The sequence below is a fragment of the Rhinolophus ferrumequinum genome, chromosome 25 (genome assembly GCF_004115265.2).
Source record: "Rhinolophus ferrumequinum isolate MPI-CBG mRhiFer1 chromosome 25, mRhiFer1_v1.p, whole genome shotgun sequence".
Lineage (NCBI taxonomy): Eukaryota > Metazoa > Chordata > Mammalia > Chiroptera > Rhinolophidae > Rhinolophus > Rhinolophus ferrumequinum.
Window position 1 is genome coordinate 10,816,367 of NC_046308.1, and position 19,870 is coordinate 10,836,236.

Genomic DNA, 19,870 nt, shown 5'->3' on the forward strand with positions numbered 1-19,870 from the left:
AAAGAAAAATGTAGACTTGTTTTCCCAAAATAATAATAGCAATTATCTCTCAATGCTGGGATTAAAGACTTTGTTTGTTTTGCCTTGATTCATCTATATTTTCCAAATTTTTTCTAATATACAATGTATATTTATTACTCATGCAATGAATATTTTAAGCACACATTATGGTCCCATATGGGACAGCCAAGAGATCTCAAATATATTATTGATGACTCATCAGTCACTGGCTGCGTACCAGGTCCTGGGCACACATGTTTTTATTTAATCCTTTCCATGGCCCTATGACAGACAGAGTGTTCTCATTTTACAGAAGAGCAAACTGAGGCTTGGAGGGAATGGGTCACTTGCTTGAGGTCACCAAACTTGAAAGAGGCAGATCCAGGATTTGCACTCAATTTGTCTGGCAGAACAGGTGTGGCTTTGTTTTACATTTGTTTTTTACGGACATACTGCCTTGCTTTGGGTGATCACATTAGATTGGCAGATTAAGAAAACCTAGATCTAAGCCGCACATTAAAAAAGCACATTGATGAGAAATAATGATCAAAAATTGCAGCCAAACATGTGCTCCTAAACAGCCTGTTTAAAGATGAGTTACCTTGAAAACACGATGCTAAGTGAAAAAGGCCTGACACAAAGGCCACACACTGTATAATCCATTTATATGAAACACTCAGAGACCCAAATCCATAGCGATGGAAAGTAGAGCAGCGGTTGCCTGGGGCTGGGGCAGGGGCAGGGGCAGGGGGGAGTCACTGCTAATAGGCACCGAGTTTCTTTGGCTGAAAACGTTGTAAAATTAGATTGTGGTGATGGTTGCACAACCCTGTGATTACACTACAAAACTACTGAGTACACGTTAAATGGGTGACATGTGTGGCAGGTAAGTTATATCTCAATAAAGCCATTAGAAACATAAATTACATGTATAAGCATGACAACCACAACAGTCAACGGTAATTAAGCATTTACTGTGTCCTGGGCTCTGTGCTCAGCTCTACCCTTGATAGGCCTTGGCTCACATAACCTTCTCGTCATTCCTATCAGGTAAGACAATTGGATCCCCATTCTAGAGATGGGAACACTGAGACCTGCCCAAGATCACACAGATAGGAAGAGGTATATAAGCTAGAAATCATCATAGACCAGGTTTCTCTAATGAAGACTTTCCAGCTAATGGCATCCATGTACATGAACTCTCACAGGTGTGCACACACCTTTCATCCTGCCTGATTGAAAGCAGAGGCATTAGGAAGGCAACCTCCCACCTCTGGTACCCTTTTCAGCACCCAAATTCCCAGAGCCAAGAGCTTAGCCCTAGCTGAGCTCCATGTACCTCAGCTCCAGCTGCCAGGTGGGTCCCCACCTGATATATGTGTGCCCGAGTCACACACCCAAGACCGTGCAAGGCCCTGTCTGTTCTCCTGGGAAGGAGGGTTCCTGGGAAGGAAACTTGTCCAGTTGCCCTGCTCCTACTCAGCTCTTTCACCAGCCCCCCATGAGGTCACAGTTGCCATGGAGATGAGGGACAGAGACACTGCTGCTTCTGTGCCTGTCCTCATTCCCTTTGGTTTAGATTTCTACCTGAGATTGGAAATGCACACCCTTCCACCAGGCTGGTAGAAATTAAATCAGTCCAATCTTTAGTATGTGTGTGGGGGGGGGCGGCGGAGGGGGGCTTGTCACTTTGTATCAAAAGCTTAAACAAAAAAGTTATATGTCTGCCTGCACTGCCCCACAGGGAGTCACCAGCCACATGTGGCCACCAAGCCCCTGAAAGGTGACCAGTCCAAGCTGGGATGTGTTGGAGTGTAAAATGCACACCAGCTTCCGAAGACTTAATACAAAAAGAATGGAAATTGTCTCAGTAATTTTTATATTGATTATATGTTGAATAATATTTCAGATATAAAGGGTTAAATAAAATGCTATTAAAATTACTTTCACTTGTTTCTCTTTAAAGCACCTACTAGAACATTTAAAATTACCTTCCTTACATTACTCCTAGAAAGTTTAGAATGACTCCACCTCTCATTATATTTGTCGTGGACACTGTATGTGCTTTGAACCAGCAACTTACTCCCTGGAATGAATACTGAGGAACTGAGACAAAGAAAAACCGGTAAGAGTCATGTTCATTGTCTGTTTAGAACAGTAAAAAGTTGGGGAAATGCTGAGCCGCAGGACTGATTAAGTCCCGGTACATCCTGAAGGCAGAATACTACACAGCTTTAAAATATATTTTTTAAATACAGAGGGTGCCAAAAAAATGTACACACATTTTAAGAAAGGAAAAACACTGTATTAAAATTGTATTACTCAATATACACCAATAACAAAAGATGAATACAAGTCACGTTTGACTTCTGCAATGACAAGAGGTGCTCAACGTGGTTCCCATCAGCGTCCAGACACGTCTGATGACGGCGAACTACTGCTTGAGCAACGCTGACCAAAGTGTTCACTGGTCTACATTGTTTTGGCACCCCCCAGTGTTGTGGGAAACAGAAAATGGTTCATGGTCTATGATTATGTGGAAAATCAACGGGCTACAAGATCTCATTTATATGAAAGTTCATATTGATATACAAAAATATAGGAAAGGGGGGGAGTCAAAGTGGTAAACAGCCAAAGACACAGCTGGAAGGAGCAAGGGTGGCTGGGAACATGCTCCCACTCTCCTGTGGGCTCCCGAGGGCCCCCTCCAGGACGCAGGCCCTGGGACACTACTAAGTGGCATCACTGGAAAGACTCAGTGGCTTCCAGGGCCCCCAAGCCCTCCTACTTGCCATGTCCCCACAGAAGGGCCAGGACTCATCCCAGACATCGGCCAAAGTCTCAGAATCCAGAGGTGAGCCAGGCCAGACAGAAAGGTGAGCTAACATCGCTGCCGAGACCTGTGGGTTCCATCCCCAGCTTCACGTCCCAGGCCTTCTGCCTCCTCCGCCCTCATGAAGCTGCTCACCTGACAAAAAACAATCAACATCACACACACCTGGTGCAATCACCGAAAGCTGGGAACACCCACATGTCCATCGACTGGTGAATGGATGAACAAAACGTGGTCCATCCACACAACGGGAAATGGGATACGATGCCACCATAAAAAGGAACGAAGTCCTGACACACGCTCCAACATGGATGGACACTGACAACATGATGCTAAGGAAAAGAAGCCAGTCACAAAAGGCCACTATTGTGTGCTTTCTGTATGTGAGATGTCCAGAAGGGGCAAATCCACAGAGACAGAAAGCGGGTTAGGGGTTGCCAGGGGCTGTGGATTTGGGCATCAGAATGACTGCCAATGGGTATAATATTTCTTTTTGGGGTGATGATGTTCTGTAATTATTGGTGATACCTGCACAACAGTGCAAATGCACGTAATGCCACCGACATACACACTAAAATGGTTAAGATGGTAAATTTTCTGTTCTGTGAATTTCGCCTCAATTAAAAAAAAAAAAATCACACACGCCCACGGCACTGAACCAGGCAGGAACATGATACACGGCAGTGATTATTAGGCCCCTAAAGCAATAATCTCCTGGTACCTGCTAGGCTCTTGGCTGGCTCCAGGCTCAGGAGGGAAAAGACAGCTTGCTGCGTGCCGCCTGGAGCTACAGCCAAAGCAATGACTAATCATGGGCCTCGAGAGGGAGGGGAGGGATGGAGGGACCCACCCTTGAAAGCCTGACACACACAAGAGGCTTCACCGGAGCTGGATGCCCGGCTTCTCTCCTTCACCTGCCTCTCCGCTGGAAGCCACGGGCCCAATGGGTACACATTCCAGACCACGCCTGGCTGCTGAGGTTATAAAATAAACCAAAGAAGCACTTGGGCACACTTGGCCTTGAGAAGGAAGTTACCAAACCCAATTCTGTTTTCCTAAAGAAAAACAGCGATGAGATGATTGATTGCTGGCTTTTACCAGGCACCTTCAAACCCTTTTCATGCGAACGCCAGCCCACTTCGTAAGTGGCAAAAGCTGAGGGATTCCTGGTAGGAGCTGCCCCAGGCTCCTGCCAGCATGGGGTCGGTATTTATTCTAACCTCAAGTACTGAGGGTCTCCTTAGGCTCTCTGTGGGTGTTTTCTGTACAGAATGAGACCCCCATGTCTCAAGACTGGAGGGAATGCTGGGACAGAATGAAGCGACTTGACTTAGAAAATATCCTCCTCTCGTGAGCCATGAGACAACTCGGAAAGCTGTCAGAGGGGGTGCACGTGACTCTCAGAGATCACAAAGCCTGTGCTGTGCTCATGTACACTCACCTCCCAGCAGCTATGCTCTGTTCTTCACCATTTGCCTTACAGCGGGAATAATAACTGCCATGTGTTAGCATTTTCTCAGAGGCAGGAACTAAGCCAAATGCCTGGCAGACATCATCTTATTCTGTCCTCAGAATAGCGTCTGCTTTTTAGGGTGGTTATCACGCCCATTTTACAAATAGGAAACTGAGTCTCAGCGAGGTTAAGTCACTTGCTCAAGGTCACACAGCCAACAGAGGCAGAACTGGGATTAGAACCTGGGTCTGTGACTCCAGAATCTATTCTCATAACCATTTGCTATGCTATATGCCAAGATGGAGAAGTGACTGGAATAATGAATGCATATCATTTATGTAACTAAAGGGACAAAGATGTCTCCATTTTAACAAAAAGACTAGAATGAGGGAGGGGAAAAAAGCAACAGAGAAGCAGTAGAGATATGGAGAGTGGGCGTCTTTCAGAGCATCTAAGAAACTGGTTTTCACATCCTTCCAGAACTATCTTCAGCTCCAGATTTATTCTGAGGCTAAACCAAGTGAAGACAGGCTTCCTGAAAGGACGAGTGCTTCTTATGGAAGAACACTTAGGTAAAGAACTCCAGTTTCTGCTACATGGAGCTAACACAGACTCTCCATTCCGCCACAAACACATGAAACCCTGGATAAAATAAGAAAAATATTTAAATACTCCACTAAGCTTGAAAGAAAGGGAAACTCCTAGACGCCAGAAGCAAGGAGTGAACGCAGACCCAGCAGTGCGAGAACGCCAGATGCTGCTAAGGTGGTCCTGGGGTATCAGAACGGTACAGATTCTAGCAGCTAAGGGTGGGGGCTTCCAACTCAGACTGACAGACGTGGCCTTGGAACTATATGAGTTAGAAGTGAGACTCCTATCAAAAGCTAGGGCACAAAACACTGCTTCTCCATGGAAGGTGGGCTAGCAAAAATGTCCCCCACTGGCCCAGAGAGTCGTCATGGAAGCTGACTGTGCTGAGGAGGTGGCAGGGTGCAAAGGAGAGGGGTAAGCCTCTGTGTGGAATGAAAACTTCCAGCCTATGCCACGTGCGGGTGGAAAATTCAAACCTTTGTAGTGCACGAAAGCCAAATTGAGAATTAATGCAGAAAGTTTTTCCAGACCCGTGAAAGGCCTAAGGCACCTAGCACAATTACTGCAAAGCACCCTGCAATGCACTTCTGTAACCCAGGGCGCACAGGACTCTCATGGGGAGGTACATTCGGTAAGCCCATCTCCACTTGGTTTGGCCTCAGTATAAATCTGGAGCTGAAGATCGTTCTGGAAGGATGTGAAAACCAGGAGGGGACAGCCCAGTTGAAGATGAGCTCATAATCAAAAGCCAAACCACACAAGCAAATGACCCACCATATGGGAGAATCACAATTAACAGAAGGAAAGCCAACCCAAGAAGGTGAAACAGAAGAGACTATATAGCATAGTAAGCTTCAAAGTATTTCAAATAGTGCAAGAGCAGTACCTTAAGACAAAGTAATGAATTTGAAAACCATACAGAAGTTACACAATGTTTTAAAAAGTCATTGGAATTAAAAATCTTAATAGTCAGGTTAAGGCATCAAAGTTGTAATAGTTAAAGAGAGAATTAGTGAACTGGATGGCAGATCTAAGGAAATGACCCAGAATACAGTCCAGAGTAATGAAAAGATAGAAAATGTGAAAGAAAGGTAAAGAGGCATTCAGGACAGAATGACATGGTCTACATATTTCTAATAAGAATCACTGAGGAAGAAGATAAAGAGAAAGGAGAAAGATAATATTTTCATGCTGGAAGACATGAGTCATCTTTAGAATGAAACAATATAAGCCATTCCCAGGCAAGATAAGTAAAATAAATCCACATCTAGACATAGTACAGTAAAAAACAACAAAAATTTAAAGGAGGTAAAAAAAAAAAAAAGGCAGATTTCTACAAAGAAATACTAGACAAAAAGGCTGACTTTTCAAGAGCAACAAGAGACCATAACGTGCTGAGAGAAAATAATGCATCAACCTCACATTTTATACCTGGCCAAATGATTGTTTGTATATGCTGGCAAAATAAAGATATTTTCAAAGCTGACAACACTCAGAGACTCATGGAAAAACCTATGGAAAGGTATATTATGTAAGAAGAAAACTAAATCTATAAGGAAGAATGGTTGCAATAAATTAATAGGGTCTGCACAAAACAATAATAAAACCAATACATAGGTTTTAACAGTAAAGAAAAAATACTACAGAGGACAAAATAATAATGAATTTAGGCATGTGAAAGATGACAGATGTCAAAAATGGAATGAATTAGGGAAGCAAGTTACAGAATGCCCTTAAAAAGGAGAAATGTAGCCTGCTTCGGAAAGGTTTGACACTCACGTGTCAAAAGCTTTACTTACATTCTCATTTGATTGTAACAGCCCTGTGACAGATTCCCATTTTACAGATGAGGAAACAGACCTAGAGGCAAAGTTACTTTGCCTAGACAAAGAAAAGCCATGCTACTGGGATCCAAACCCACATCTACCTGCTGGGTAAGGCCTTGGTAATGGGAGGGCAATGTGTGCCCAGGTGTGTCTCTGAGGTCTCAGGGATGCAGGTAAGGACAAGCCAAGAGAACCCCTTAGAACTACCAGGCAGGTGAGGCCTGTGAGGTGGGGGACGCTCACTTGGGGCTCTTTGACCACTGGGTCCTTGGCATGGGTGCTCAGGAGGAAGGAAGGGAACCCCCTTCTAACCTCAGTGCACAGGAAGTCATTCTCTGGAGTCACTTTCTCTTCCATCACTGTCTATGCCGTGCCAACAGTGCTGATGCCACCTGCCCTCCTTCCAGGAGGTACTTGGGCCTTGAGACCTGACTGTTCCTTCTCATCTCCCAGGGAGCTGTGCCCAGAACGGAAGACCCACTTCGGACAGCCTGCTTATCCACAAAGGTCACACTGCTGGGACAACAAAGGGCCTTCTTGTCCTCGTGCTTTCAAGTGGCTGCCACCACCAACAGAAATCACCCACTTGACCTTCTGGCTTTATGAATTAATAATACAGTTGGATCAGGAGACAGGATGGCTGGCAGGACCAGGGTGCCGGGCCCCTCCCTGTCACCTTGCCCAGTGCCACCAGCATGGGCAGAAGGAGGCCCTGCCTTATCTTCCCAGAGCAGTGAGTACTTCTGAACTGAAAACGCCTCATTCCCTCAGCCTGAGATAATAGCTACTAAAGGTCTCTGCAAAAGTAAAAGCATCTTATCAACACTCAAAGTGTTCTGTCCTTATGATGGGGCCGTATGGTGTATTTGGGTGTTGATTAAATTTGTGCTGCATTCTGGGGGCCATTAACTCACACAAAAAATATCCTGCCAGCATAGGGGGTGGGAAAGGCAAGAAAGAAAGACGCATAAGGGATCTCATTACTACTAATCATGGAGCTAGGAAGTCTTAGAGTGGATTGCCAATTGCTTCCACACTGAGAAAACACAAATTCTTCTTCTGAAACAGACATGAGCCACTGGGTAAGACTCAGGGAAATGGAGGAAGTGGCACATTCCTGCCTCTTCCTCCCATGGCTCCTCTCACGGCCCACCACTGAGCTTGCCCTCCTCAGGGAGAGCCCACAATTCCAGAACATTCCATACCACCCAGAAACAATCCCTTCTGCCCTGAGGTCTAATTCTCCCCTTTCCAACTTAGTAACCAAGTATGTGGAACACTGTTAACGAGGACATGGGGCAGCAGTGTTGCTTCTCCCAGACGTACAGACTCGTAGACTCTTACAGTCTCAGTCTATACCATGTGGGGTTTATGTCATGTCGGAGAGGCAGTTTCTCCTTGCACTTGAAAATCAGGCAATATTGAAAAAGAGGCAACCACTAACAGGCCTGGTTTTGAATTCAGGGTCCACACGCAGCATCTAAGCGACTTTGATCAGTCACTTCACGTGTCTGAGCCTCAGTTTCCTCATCTGTAAAATGGCAAGAACAGTCTCACCCTCCTTGGGCTGTACCGAGGATCAGAAGATGATTGACATGCAATGTTCAAGAAAAAAAGCTGCTGGCTTACTCATAGCTGGCCGGAGGGACCACAGACCATCTGGTCAACCACTACATTTTCAAAGGGGGTGGAACGGACATATCAGAGGGTGGTGGCCTGGACCACGTGCTCAGCAAGGCGGCTCAGGGCAAACCCAAGGCACATGGGCCTCCAGGCCCTGCTCCACAGCTACTGCTAACAGTGAGATGACCGGGCCCAGCTAACAGAACACAAAATACCAGCGTGAGCCCGAGAAGGGTGCTTTGCAGTGCCCAGGAATGAAATTCACTTGCTCCCCCGCCCTTTCCAAAGTGTCCCAAAGCAGCCTGCACATGTCCACTCTGTGAGCACCCAGGGAGGTGGGCAAGGGAAGTCTGGGTACTCCGACCTTAGCAAGGTAGAGAGGGCTCTGCAGGGCTGTGGCCACTGGGGACCCCCGCCTGTGATCTTGACCACTGTGCCCAGGACACTAGACCATCCCCCGACCCCGAGGGCCTGCCTCGAGCTCAGCTTGTGGGGACTGGTCCCCCTGGGGCCTCACACATGATTGTTCTTTCCTACCAGGGAGCCATGGTTTTTCATGTTTCTATTTAAAACAAAAATTAAGTGCTTTTATTACTACTTTCTTATCGAGGTACGATGTGCTCGCAGCAGAACACATCTTCACTGCTCTGAGGACCTGATGAGTGCTGGGGGTCCACTCCGCCCCAGAGCCACACAGACACACAGACACCATCCTGCACCCCAGTTCATGGGGTGTAGAGACTCCCCCAGGATCCCAAGTTGGAAGCCACTGCCCACCCGGGAGGAAATGGAAAGGAAGCCGGGTAGGTTTTGTTGGCCGTTTAGCTTACTGTGCCTGGGCGACAGGAAGAGCACAGAGGCACCGGTCAGTCTGTCCTTACCCCTTGAGCCCCCAAGCATTTGGACGGTAGGGGAGGCATCTGCCCAATGGGGTGTCCAGTGCCTAGAGCACTGTGGACGTGTGGTACATGGTGAATGGGGTGCAGCAGTGGTCCGGGGCAGGTGAAGACTATAACCCAGGAGTATTGCCCAGTGGTGAGGATGGAAAACGGGGTACCCACACCACCCCGCCAGGCCCCACAGGCCACCCGCAACTTTGGCTCCACCCGCGAACGATGAGGTCTGGGGATCAGACCAGAAAGAGACTCTACTGCTCAGTAGCCTATGGCCTTGGGCAGGTCGCATTGTCTCTTGAGCCTGCATTTCCTCCTCTATAAAGAGGGAATAAAGTGTTCCTGGGAGAGTCCGTGAGCGACTAGGCATAACGTGCGTGGCTCAGCCCAGCACTTGGCAGATGACAGGCACCCGGTAAACACTAGCTGTTACCCTCACACAGTCTGAACTCCAGATCTGGGAGATGGCTTTTCCTTCTTCCTTCTGGCAGCTTCTTGGCATGTACGTAGACATGCTCATGGAGATGTTTTGGAGCCTGAAGGAAAAAATAGACCCTCCACCTTTCCCAGGATCCTCCTTGTTATTTCCTTTCCAAGTCCAGGAGCAGGCACGGATTGGGGGGATGGGAAGTAGGGTCAGCTCAAGGTGGTGAAGGGGCACAGACGTGAGTGAGTGGTTCCTCAGGAGCCTGTCTTCCTGTCCAGGGCCCATTTCACACCTCGGGGGGACACACCCTGGGCCTGACTCCATGTTCCTGCCAGGGAGGGAGTGTCAGAAAGGCCAGCTCCCCACTCAGGCGCACAAGCAGGATGGCTTTGCTTGGGTTTTTCACATGAATTTTGACAATTGAGGTAGTCAGCTTTCTTGGCTCAGAGATGTTTGAGAATACTTGTTTATGTTTTAAATCAATCAACGGGCTCTATGAGGCAAGGGAGGTGGATGAGCTGGTACTCAGGCCCATTTTGGGTAGAGACGGCTCAGTGCTGCAGCCAACGGGATGCATGGCATGAGGAGGCGACCAGAGAAGCCAAGAGGGTCAGCGAGGCCAAGGCCGGCTGGTTGGGGGGGGGCCGCTAGATTTTCTACGGGACACATGTTCCTGGGCAATACTCCTTGGGTTATAAAGTCCTCAGGGGTGTCACCCCTTTAATATGAGTCTCTTGTGTTATCACTGAGGACCACACACTGTGCGCAAAGGTGAAAAGACACATTCATGCCCATGTCTCAGGAAGCTCCTAGTTATGAGGGAGTGACAGGTGACAAAGCCGACAATTACAACAGGGTGTGTGTGATGTGGGCTGTTGTGGGAGGGAATGAGGAGGTTGCGGGATCCCGAAGACAGGCATTTCACCCACAAAGGCTGGATGGAGAGTAGGCAAGGATGGCTTTCTGGAAGGGAGCAACAACAGCTCTGCTGAGTCCTGAAGGATAAAGGGCGTGAGCTTCGTAAAGATGCAGAGCTAAGACGAAATGTTTGCAACCTTCACCCGGGTGGTGGTTGCAGAGGCATTCCCGTATATAAACACTGAATTGTACGTGGTAAAATGAAGAGAGCGCTTCGGGCAGAGGGTACGGTTTGTGCAAAGGCCTGCAGGTGAGAAAAATATATGGGCAAGCTTTTCCTACCCCTTCTGGGTTCCTAGAAATCTGACAGGCAACTAAACCCAGTGAGAGCACAGTGGTGTCAGGACAGCTGCCTTAGGGATCCTGTGATTCCCCAAACCTCTACTTATAAGCTGTGGGACTGCAGGCAAGTTGCTTTACGCCTCTGAGCCTCAGTTTCCTTATCTGTAAAACAACCATATGGCCACTTTCCCTGGAGGGTTATCGTGAAGATTCCACCATAGTGCGTGCAAAGTGCTCGGCATTTTCATCCGATGTCGACCACACCATCCTATGCTCACCCTTCTCATTTTTTCCAGAGGGGGAAAGGGACCAGGCTGATTTCTTCAAATCCGGGGCCATCCTGGTGCTCAGAGAGGCTGGGGGAGCCTAGCAACCTAGGATCCAGATGGGGACACTGAAGCTCATAGAGGTAAAATGACGTGCTTAAGGTCATGCAGCTAGGAAGAACTGAGACCAAGATTTAACTCTCAGCTGTGGCTCAGAGTGACCAGGACATACAAATGTGTTTAAAGCATAGCTAATAAAACTAAACACTTGCCCAAAGCCACATACCTAGAAAGACCCCTTAAATCAGGCTCCTGCCAAAACCTGAGTCCCAATTATGGCTGTGCCCTCATCTCATACGATTCTTGTTTCTTGTTCTCAACTTCTTCCTGCCACAGGACCTTTGCATTTACTGTTCCCTCTGCCCAAAATGGACCTTCCACTGACCTTCATGTGGCTGGCGCTTCCTTATTTGGGTTTCTGTCCCATTATCACCTCCTCAGAGAGGCCCTCCTGGCCTACCCTAAAGAAATGTTTCCCTGCCCCCCCCTCCACCCCTCCAGACCTCATGTCCCTATTTTGTTCACAGAGTTCAATACAAATGGGTTGATTTGATTATATGTGTGTCCCCCTCAGGAACACCAGTCTCTGGGTCCCCTCTAAATCCCCAGTGCCTGGTAGATAAATACTGGCTGAACAGACAAAAGCGCCCAAACTATGCCTGCCCCTGTCAGAGGACTAGAGGGAACTTCCCGCGTGCTTACAGTATGGAGAACGGAAGGGGTTCATCTTCCCCTCAGACCTCAGAACCCCTTCTGTCTCCCTTCCTCCTTTGGGAAGTGAAATTTGAGTTCTGGCCAGCAAGAAAAGATACCACGTCAGCCACATCTAGGAAAGCTTCAGAACAGGAACACAGCAGGTCACCTCCAGTCAGGACCGAACCCAGGAAACTGACAAGATTCCCAGCATGCTCTGTGGCCCCATCACCTGTCAAACCCACCAGCAGGAATTCCCCCAGACTGCCTGCCTGCTCTTGGGGCAGCCTGAGAGATGGGGGCCAGTGGCCAACCCACCCTTGGCGCGGGGGGGGGGAGGGGAGATCCCAGCTATAGAGAACCTCCAACCTGTCCAGATACAAGGCAGCGAGAGGCAAAGAGAGGGCACTCAAGAAATAATAAAAACGGGAGGAAACCCACGAAAGTCAGGGCAAGAAGAATCCTACCTCCTCTCTCACATTAGCCTGGGGTTTGAACTGGACTTTATAAAACTTTTCGAAGAAGTAAAATATTCACACATGATTCAAAATGAAAATATAACTAAGTTTACAGTGAAAAGTTCATTTCCCCTTCACCCCTTCCACCAAATCCCTGAGGATTCATTATTTTTACTGCGTTGTGGGTCCTTCCAGAGTCACTGATGCAAATAAAGCAATTACAAATATATGTTCTTATTCCCCCTTTTTTAAACAAAAATGTTTCACGTTATATATAATGTACCACACCCTTTCCCACTCCATTTACAGATAATTCTATATTTGTACACAGGAAGACATACATATATGTATACGTATACACACACACACACACACACACACACACTCTCTCCAGTTGTTAAGAGAGCTTTCTGTAATTTCCACCCAAGTCTCCTGGCAAGGGGTGTTCAGATTGGGGGTCAGGAGGAGTCGTTTTTCAGCCCACGCACAAACGGCTGGTTTCTTACCAGGACCCACTACAGAGGCTGATTGTCTGCACCAAGCTCAAAGCAGGCGTCAGGAGCCAGAGCCTTCTTAGAAGTGACATCTGCAGCTGCCGTTTTTTGAACATCTACCAGGTACTAGCAGAACTCCCATTCCAAAGAGAAGGAAACCGAGACTTAGAGACGTAAAGTGACTAGTCCAAGGTCACACAGCCAGGAAGGAAGTGGTGCTCACACCCTGTCTGTCCATCTCCAAAGCCAACATCCCCTCACCTGGCCTCCCTCGGTCTTCAGCCCACACTCCTCTCCTCACAGCTGGTGGCAGAGCCCGGCTGCGGAGGTCAGGGCCCAGGGTCAAGTTCCCTGACTGGCTGGACTTGGGCTGACAGGCGCTTCCGCCAGACAAGTGCCTGCGGTCAGCTCTGCCTGGCGGTACCGCCTCCCCACCTCCCCCGTGCGCCCCGCCTCTGCGGGTCCAGGGAGTCCCGGCGAGCTCGAGGAAGGTCGTCCGGCTCCTGCAAAGTGCTCTGCGGACGCTGCCTCGCTTAGACCTCCCAGCTACCCAAGGAGGTGGATCCACCTCAACCCATTTTACAGATGGGAGAACGAAGCCAGAGCCCGGCTCCCACCCATCTCCCGCCGACTTCAAAACTTTCCGCCCCCTGCGCATCGTGAATCCAAACGGCTTTCTGATGCGGGGCGCGCACCAGCTGGGTGTCCGCGGCACTGGCTCTCCCAGGCGCTGACTCTCCCAGTCCCAGCGCGGGCCCTGGGGGAGCTCGGGCCCTGCTTGTTCCCGGGTCTGTAGTCCTCAGGTCTGGGAGTTCCCTGCCAATTCTAAGAGTGCCAAGGCTGAGCAGCCGCGGCACTCCTCGCCACAGCCTGAAAAGTGGTCGACAGCCACCCATTTGAAGGACGGGGAGACTGAGGCGCAGAGAGGGCCAGCTACTAGCCCAAGGTCACACAGCACGGCGGAGCGAAGCCGGGCGGGCGGCGGTGGGTTGGGAGCCCCCACGCCAGCCGGCGAGCGGTACCCATCCGTGTCCCCGCGTCCGTCCCCCGAGGAATACTCACAGCCGGTCTTGCCCATAAGCTCTCGCACCTCCTCGGACGCGGAGTGGGCAGCGCCCATGGTGCCCGCGGCGGGGACTCCCGGGGGCGCGTCCCTCGCAGGCCCTGGGCTGGCGTCGGCTGCGTAGCGGCCGGTTCTGCCTCGGGTCCAACGCGAGTGGGACGCCGGGGACAGGTTTGAGTCGCAGATTCCGCGTGGGGCCGAAGCACGGCCTCTTATAGCACCGGAGGGCGGCGCGCCGCGGTCCTAGCGCGCACCGGCTTCCAGCACTGCGGGGAGTGGGGAGCGCCCCGCCCCGGGGCCGGAAACGGCGGAGTAGCGGGGGGAGGGGGGGGTAGGAGGGGGCCCAAGAAACCCACCTCCCAGGGTCCTCAGCAGCGGACGTGCACGTCGCGCCTCGCCCCCTCCGCACCCTGTCGGCTCTGGAAAGACGCAGGTGTGAGCAGAGTTGGGGTGTGAACAGAGGAGGGATCAGACCTCAGGGAGGTTTCCTTGCCCACGCCACCCGGGGTTCCATCACATATCCTCCCAGATCTCAGGAGGGACATTCCCCTGCGATCATGAAGGAGGACAGCGAGCAATAACTAGCTCTATGGTGAATAAAGGTCATGTAGCAGCAATCCACCTTGAAGGCGCACCAGGCGCTTTGTTTGGCCTATTGCAGGGAACCCCCTCACCCCACCTCCCCCTCCCAGCACCCTGGTGAGGTGGACACACCCACGTGCTGACCCGCCCATCTGAGCCTCAGCATTGGAGCTTGGGCGCTGGGGGGAGTTCTCAAACTTGAGAAGAGAACTCCACCACCCACGGATTCTGACTCAGGCAGGGCCCAGGAAGCTGCATTTCAGGCAAACTGTCAGATGTCATGTTGGTGGTCCCCAAGTCAGTGAGAGAAGTTCTGTGTTAACGTGACTTAAGGGGATAGGGTTCTGTAGCCAGGCTGGGTGCCAGGGCCACTCCTGCCACCTGTCTTACCAGGATTCCTTCTCTTGCAAATGGGGATAACATAGTTAATGAGATGTCCCTCAGAAGGGCATGGCAGGGGACACAGCACAAGGTGGTCTCTGTGGAATCATGTCCACTTTGCAAGTGAGGCACTGGTTTTCAGAGAGGTCACACATTGAGAGCAGAAACTCAAAAGTCAAGACTTTCCAGTTCTCAAGGCTGGGTCATCGTGCTCCGTGGTGCTTGGTGACACAGCCATCAATGATTCACATGTATTCAGTGTCTGTGCTGGGCATGAGCCTCGGCACAGGGCTGGGGGGGATTGAGGGTCCTTCAGTGCTCACAGAGACTTGAGTGGGACCCCTACATCAGCTGCACAGGGCGCTGGGGAGGGGGTACCATAGTGCAGACCACAGACCTAAACCAAAGGTCACAGCCCTTCCCAGGGCAAGGGTGCCTTTTGGAGCCACCAGGAGTCTCCTGAAACCTGCCAGGCCAGCAGAATCAGCCCCCTTCTGGTTGAAAATCCAGCTGCCCATTACACTCTGGTGGGCACTCAGAGAGCTGGGGCCGTGCCTGGAATCTGCATTTTAAAAGCACCCTTGGGTGCTGCTAAGACCTACCTGGGGAAATGTTGTCTGTCAGCACCAGCTGGTCTGAGTGAACTGGAAAGCCGACCTAGAGACTGCACTTTGGGTCAGAAGGTATCTAGAAACCCAGACTGGCCTTGGGGTCAGAAAGGGGATCCCCAGACCCCTGGGGAATTACCCACAACTGCTGGGAACACTTTTATTCTGACTTAAAATAGCGGTTCCTGGAATTTTATTAAATAATTCAAGGATTCAATGATGGTGCTTTCTGCTGGGGAGACAGAAAATGGAGTTCTCGCGACTGCATCTCCTCCCCTTGGCATGGGTGGGGATAAAGGCCTTGGGAAGGTGCTCCGGGACAGTGAGGGGTCACATGGCTTTGCTCCGCCCTTCAGGTGACCACAGAGAGGCCCCCTAGGGTATGGGGTGAGGGCATCCCACCTTTACTCCATCACCTGCTATGCAGTCAACTTTATCTCGAGCCCCACTGGCCACTGTCATCTCCCAGACAAGCTGTTCCTTCTGCCTGGGGCTCCCTTCACCTCCCTCTTCCTATGGCCTGGGCTTTCTCTTCAGATCTCAATGTTAATTGCACCTCCCAGAGGCCATCCCAGGGTCCCCATCGTTCTCCTGGGTCTGCTGCCAAACAAGCCCCCTTCGCCAGTCAGCCAGTCAGCTGGGAGCTGGAAGAGAGGAAGGCGCCGGTTGTGATAAGCTAACCCAGGGAGATTTACTCCTGATGGCAGGGCTTGGAGAAACAATCTGGAGCTCCTTGTGGCAGCAGGAAGGTGGAGACCCCAAGGCACAATTTGTGGGTTCATTCGTTCATTTATTTATTCCCTGCACATTTATGGAAAGCCTGCTGTGTTCAGGGTTCTGGCTGGGTCCTGGAGCCACATCCAGCAATAACCAGGAGCCACACTTTCACTCCTAAGGAACTCCTGGAGGAGTGGGGAGACCCACAAACAGGAGGTGACCATGCAGGGGGGTAAACAGGGCCACAGAGATCTGGAATGTTCAAGCCAGAATGGCCCCTGGGGACTCTATTATCCCTTAAGCTGAATTTTGGGGAGTCCATGATTGTCCCCACCTGTGGTCCCAAAGGGACAGGCCAAAGGCAAATACTGGGTAGACAGATGTAACCATGAATTTTGGGGGCCCTGCAGTGGCACCCACCCTCTGCCTGGGCTTTGCCCCCCTTCTCTGGCAATGATGCACACACACACGCGGTAGGGCTCTCTCCACACAAAGCCTGTTGCTGCCTGTTCTAGGACGTCACGGGTTTAATTCAATCCTACCCATAGCGCTGTTGGCGTCACCAAGGAAGCCTGGAGCTTTGCATGGGGTCTGACTGGGCTGATTGGATCTGTTGTCTGGAGCTCTGGACGAGGGGCACCCTGTGTGGTGTCTTTATCCTCCCAGCACACAGCACACAGCGTGACTTTCTGAGGGTAGGGAACACTTTAGTCACCAGGCAACTGCGTCTCTTCTCCCAGAAGAGCTGATTAAAAACAGCAGCCACGTTGAGAATGGCTGGTACCTGTGAGGCCACGACGGGCAGCTGAGCCCAGAGACGGCGAGGATGGTCTTCCTTGGTCTCTCCCACATTCGTGTCAGGGAAGGCTACGAAACCACACTTGGGCAGGTGACTTCACCTGCCTGGGCCTCAGTTTCCCCATCTGTAGAAAGGCAATAATAATGGTGGTTGTGAGGGTTAAATGTGGATTCATAAAGGTAAAGTGCTTAACACAATGCCTGACATGGTGAGTGCTCCCCATGGAGTGCTGATAAACAGGCTCTGGAAAAGGGGAGGGAAGGCCTGATGTGTAGCATTGGCCGATTCCTCTGGCATAAATACGCCCACTGTGGTCAGTTTTAAGCTACCAACAATTTAACAACTGGGGCTTGCAAAATTCCTGAATGTTTAACACTTTGCTCTTACAAGCAGGTCCGAGACAACTGCCGTTGACTGTTGTCATAATTCATACGTTCACTTGTTCATTCATTCATTCATTTACTCACTCACTACTGGGTGCCAGGAATTTGGACACCACAGTGAAGGAGTCAGTCCCTGATGTCAGGGATCCCAGAGTCTGGAAGGAAAGAGACATGAACAGACCATCACTAAAGGGCCCACCAATGGGTCCTGGCTGCTGCGGGAGCCTGGAGGAGAGGTACCCAACACATGCCCATTTTATAGCTGGGAAGACCAAGGTGTTTCAGAACGGGTCGTAAACCAGAATCAGAGTGCAGATGTGAAGCTGGGTAAATGGCAGTTCCTAGTATTCACCTGGGTCACTCCCCTGTCCCTCTAATCACCGAGCTTGGGAGTACTCCTGAGGCTTGGCAACGTTCTGGGAGCAACAAGACTCCTTTAATCTTTAGGTCACTGACTCCAAGAAATTTATGGGGACTCCAAGTGCCATCTTGCTTAGCCTCTGACTTAAAGAAGACCATAACTAAACCACTTCAAACAAGTGAGGATTAGCAATGCTCTCCTAAAACATGTCCAGGGAGGGAAACCCGGCGAGTGCTCTATGCCATGTCTCACACGGACAGTTTTTCTCTTCAGCTCATTCAGGCTCCTGATGCTGGTCTTGTATGTCTCAGTGTAAACGGAATCAGAGAAGAACCATCCCCCATTTGTGTTTGGAATTAAAGTTATCTTTTAAAGAATCCTTTCTCACCCAAGTCACCCTAGTCGTTCCAGCTAACTTTGGGTTGTTGCGGGAGATAGATTCATCTGTATAATGGGTCCACAATCGCATCTTTATAGAGAAGATTCAGCAAGAATGTAATGGCTGGCATAGAGCAGACCCTCCCTCCACAGCGGCTCATTCCCTCCCTGGGAGGATGGGATCCAGGACTTTACAGCCAGCCCCTCTCTCCTCCTTCTGCGAGCTCACTCTTCCCCACAATACCTGGTGAGACAAATAAGCAGAATTCACACTTGAATCTCGGCCCAGCCCCCACTTCTTAGGAAATCATTTTTGGTCTTGGGAGAGTGATCCCTGCAAGGGGATTTTAAAATAATTGTGCCCCCTCCCATCACAGCCACCAGCATCTACATCGCAACCCAGACCACAGAGGGAGAGGCAGGGCTTTGGGCGGGAGGGCTGACCGCCTAAAAATAGGAGACGGGGGGCTCTTTGGGGAGGGAAGCTTGAGCATGTTTTCTATTATTTATATAAATACTGACCTCTTACTGGAACTTGCAGGGGGCAGATGGAAGTTTGTCCCTGGATGGGCTTCAAACTTTGCCTTGTTGTCCGAGAAACAAACTCAACAGAGAAGCAGAAAGCAGTGGCAGGAGCCCAAAATCTATTTTAACTTCACCATCGCTTTACATGGAGCGGTGGGGCAGGCTTTGCAGAGGGCTCAGGGCTGTGGAAGGAGACAGTGATAATCAGTATTCAGAAGGGTCTGCTAGAACCTCTTCTCAGACACAGAGGCAACAGCCCCCGTAGATGGGCTACTTTTATTTCCTCACTGTCTGAGACGTGGGGAGAGGCATCTTACACCATTAAGCAGCAGACTATACAGAAGGCAGAATAAGGGCCCCCAAAGATGTGTACATTCTAATCCCCGGAACCTGTGAATATGTTATGTTACATGGTAAGAGAGAATTTAGGTTGCAAATCAGCTGACCTTGAGATGGGGAAGTAAACGTGGGTTTATCTGGGTGGCGCCAATGTAATCCAGGGGCCTTATGCGTAAAAAGAGGAAGGCAGGAGGGTCAGAGGCCAGAGTGACGTGACACAATGTGCGAAAGACCATTGCTCAGGCCGTTGCTCGCTTTGAATTGGAGGAAGGGGCCACAAGCCAAGGAACGCAGGCAGCCTCTAGAAGCTGGAAAAGGCAAGGGAACAGATTCTCCCGTGGAGCCTCCAGAAGGAACCCAGCCCTGCTGACACCTTGATTTTAGCCCAGGGAGACCCACTCCAAACTTCTGACCCACCAGAACTGTGAGATAATGCATTTGTGTTGTTTGTAGCCACCAAGTTCGTGGTCATTTGTTACAGCAGCAATAGGAAACGAATACAGGCTGGGTTGACACTTGCAAGACCCCAGTGCCAAGGAAACGGCACTGACCAGCCTGCCTTCTGGAGGGATGGTTCTTTACCCATCCCTCTGTGTGCATGCAGATTACCTGGCGTTTTAATTTAAAGTCAGATTCCTGGGCCCTTCTCCAGAGGTTCTCACTCAGGAGGCCTAGGAACGCATCTGAAATGAGAACTCCAGGTGATTCCAATGGTCTTTTTTTGGGGTAATGGCTATATTCAGATATAATTCACATACCATGTGACTCCCCCATTTAGAGTATACAATTCAGCGGTCTTTAGTCTCTTCCCAGAGTTGTGCAGCCATCACTACCGTCAATTACAGAACATTTTCATCATCACAACAAGAAACCTTATATCCTTTACGTATTACCCCTCAATCCTCCACCTACCCCCA

The 19,870-nt window shown here is 50.0% G+C and overlaps 1 protein-coding gene and 1 long non-coding RNA gene across 5 annotated transcripts in view; both read right to left on the minus strand.

Annotated features, from left to right (window-relative positions):
* TESC (tescalcin) overlaps positions 1-14,132 on the minus strand; it is a 47,970-nt gene extending 33,838 nt beyond the window's left edge. Inside the window, exon 1 of one of the 3 annotated variants that reach the window (XR_004422128.1) lies at positions 13,880-14,131. Coding sequence is in view for 2 of the 3 variants with exons in the window: in XM_033098406.1 (XP_032954297.1) it covers positions 13,880-13,937 (58 nt within the window). In the remaining variant the exon portion in view is untranslated. Of the gene's footprint in view, positions 1-13,879 lie in introns of all 3 variants that reach the window. The other 2 variants (XM_033098406.1, XM_033098405.1) reach the window with 2 other exon arrangements.
* A 2,562-nt stretch (positions 14,133-16,694) lies between these two features.
* Positions 16,695-19,244, minus strand: LOC117017836 (uncharacterized). Of its 2 annotated transcripts, XR_004422132.1 has the most exons (5): positions 19,061-19,244; positions 18,612-18,796; positions 17,435-17,505; positions 16,953-17,091; positions 16,695-16,857 (listed from the first exon to the last, which is right to left on the minus strand). It is a non-coding gene; the product is annotated as an uncharacterized LOC117017836 (long non-coding RNA). The 2 variants fall into 2 exon arrangements; XR_004422131.1 differs by having other exon boundaries at positions 16,695-17,091.
* Between the last annotated feature and the right edge of the window lie 626 nt (positions 19,245-19,870).